We start from the raw sequence: 1,041 nt of genomic DNA, 5'->3' as shown, positions 1-1,041 counted from the left end.
GGTTATGTTTATCGGTACACACAACTGGTAGATCGGCCCATTAGTCATGAATGACTGATTTTGGGCTGGACAAATTACAGCAGCCGAGGGCTGATGCCTCCTCCCTCATGGCCCGCGGCTGTCAATCAATGAGTCACACGGACAGGAGAATGGAGAACAACGCGTGGCAAAACACGCAAAGTAGGCGCCAAAAAAGAAAGCTCAACAAACGTTATTTAGTGGTTGTAATTTGAAAACATTAAATAATGTCTCATTTCTGTCTCCTGACTCCTTTGCAGAAGGAGAGAGACAGGCAGAGACACAGCATCAGCTGTGTGTCCCAAAGCACAGCAGCGAGGTTTGCAGGACTCTTGCTTCCTCTACTATGTTCAAAAAATAAATATAAAAACAGCGCAAAGAAAGTATTTGATTCATGCATGTGATGGAAACTATGTTAAACAAATCAAAAGGCAGCAAAGACTGGAAATGGGTGAGTTCAATGAAAGGTGATTGGCAGAAAGAAATTTAACAAATGCTGCTTTTCTATTTTTCCAAAAGAGTTTATGGATGCAGATGACAGCTCAGTCAGAACCTGTAGAGGTTCTGCTCCTTCCAGACTTGTGGGCGGTTGTGGTTTTGCAATTTAGTATTCTTTTTTTCATTAGGCTTTGATAAAATTCTAAAATGTTAAACATGTTTTAACTAACTTTTTTTTCTGATAAGCTTAGAACCTGTAAACCTATTTTTACTAAATACATGCAGATTGACAAAACTAACTTTTTCATTTTTTGTCACCATAGCACAGTGTCATTTTATGTTCTGAAGATTGCATGATGCTCTGTCCCTTTTGGTTCTGAGTAGGCCTATCCAAGGGCATAACTTTATGTCTAACATTGGGGGGGTTGTGCTCTCTGTCCATTTATTTATTGAATAAATTACTTTTGTAAAATGATTCAAGATATTTTAAGGTTAAAATATATTGTGATGCTTTTACTGTGATTTACTTAACTTTCCTGTTTTCTCTGTATTTATTCTGCTCCTTTTCTGTTCCACATCAGTTCA

At 37.9% G+C, this 1,041-nt stretch overlaps 1 protein-coding gene across 2 annotated transcripts in view; it reads left to right on the top strand.

The window, feature by feature from the left end:
- The first annotated feature begins 1 nt into the window (after position 1).
- Positions 2 to 1,041, top strand: part of LOC106530398 (probable cation-transporting ATPase 13A3) — a 34,924-nt gene continuing 33,884 nt past the window's right edge. For both annotated transcript variants that reach the window (XM_014026000.1, XM_014025999.1), the window contains exons 1-2: positions 2 to 180; positions 279 to 337. In XM_014026000.1, coding sequence (XP_013881454.1) covers positions 51 to 180; positions 279 to 337 — 189 coding nt within the window. In that variant the 5' untranslated portion in view covers positions 2 to 50. The remainder of the gene's footprint in view (positions 181 to 278; positions 338 to 1,041) is intronic.

This window comes from Austrofundulus limnaeus, unplaced genomic scaffold (assembly GCF_001266775.1).
Source record: "Austrofundulus limnaeus strain Quisiro unplaced genomic scaffold, Austrofundulus_limnaeus-1.0 Scaffold516, whole genome shotgun sequence".
NCBI classification, from domain to species: domain Eukaryota; kingdom Metazoa; phylum Chordata; class Actinopteri; order Cyprinodontiformes; family Rivulidae; genus Austrofundulus; species Austrofundulus limnaeus.
This window is presented reverse-complemented; position numbering and strand designations above follow the sequence as displayed.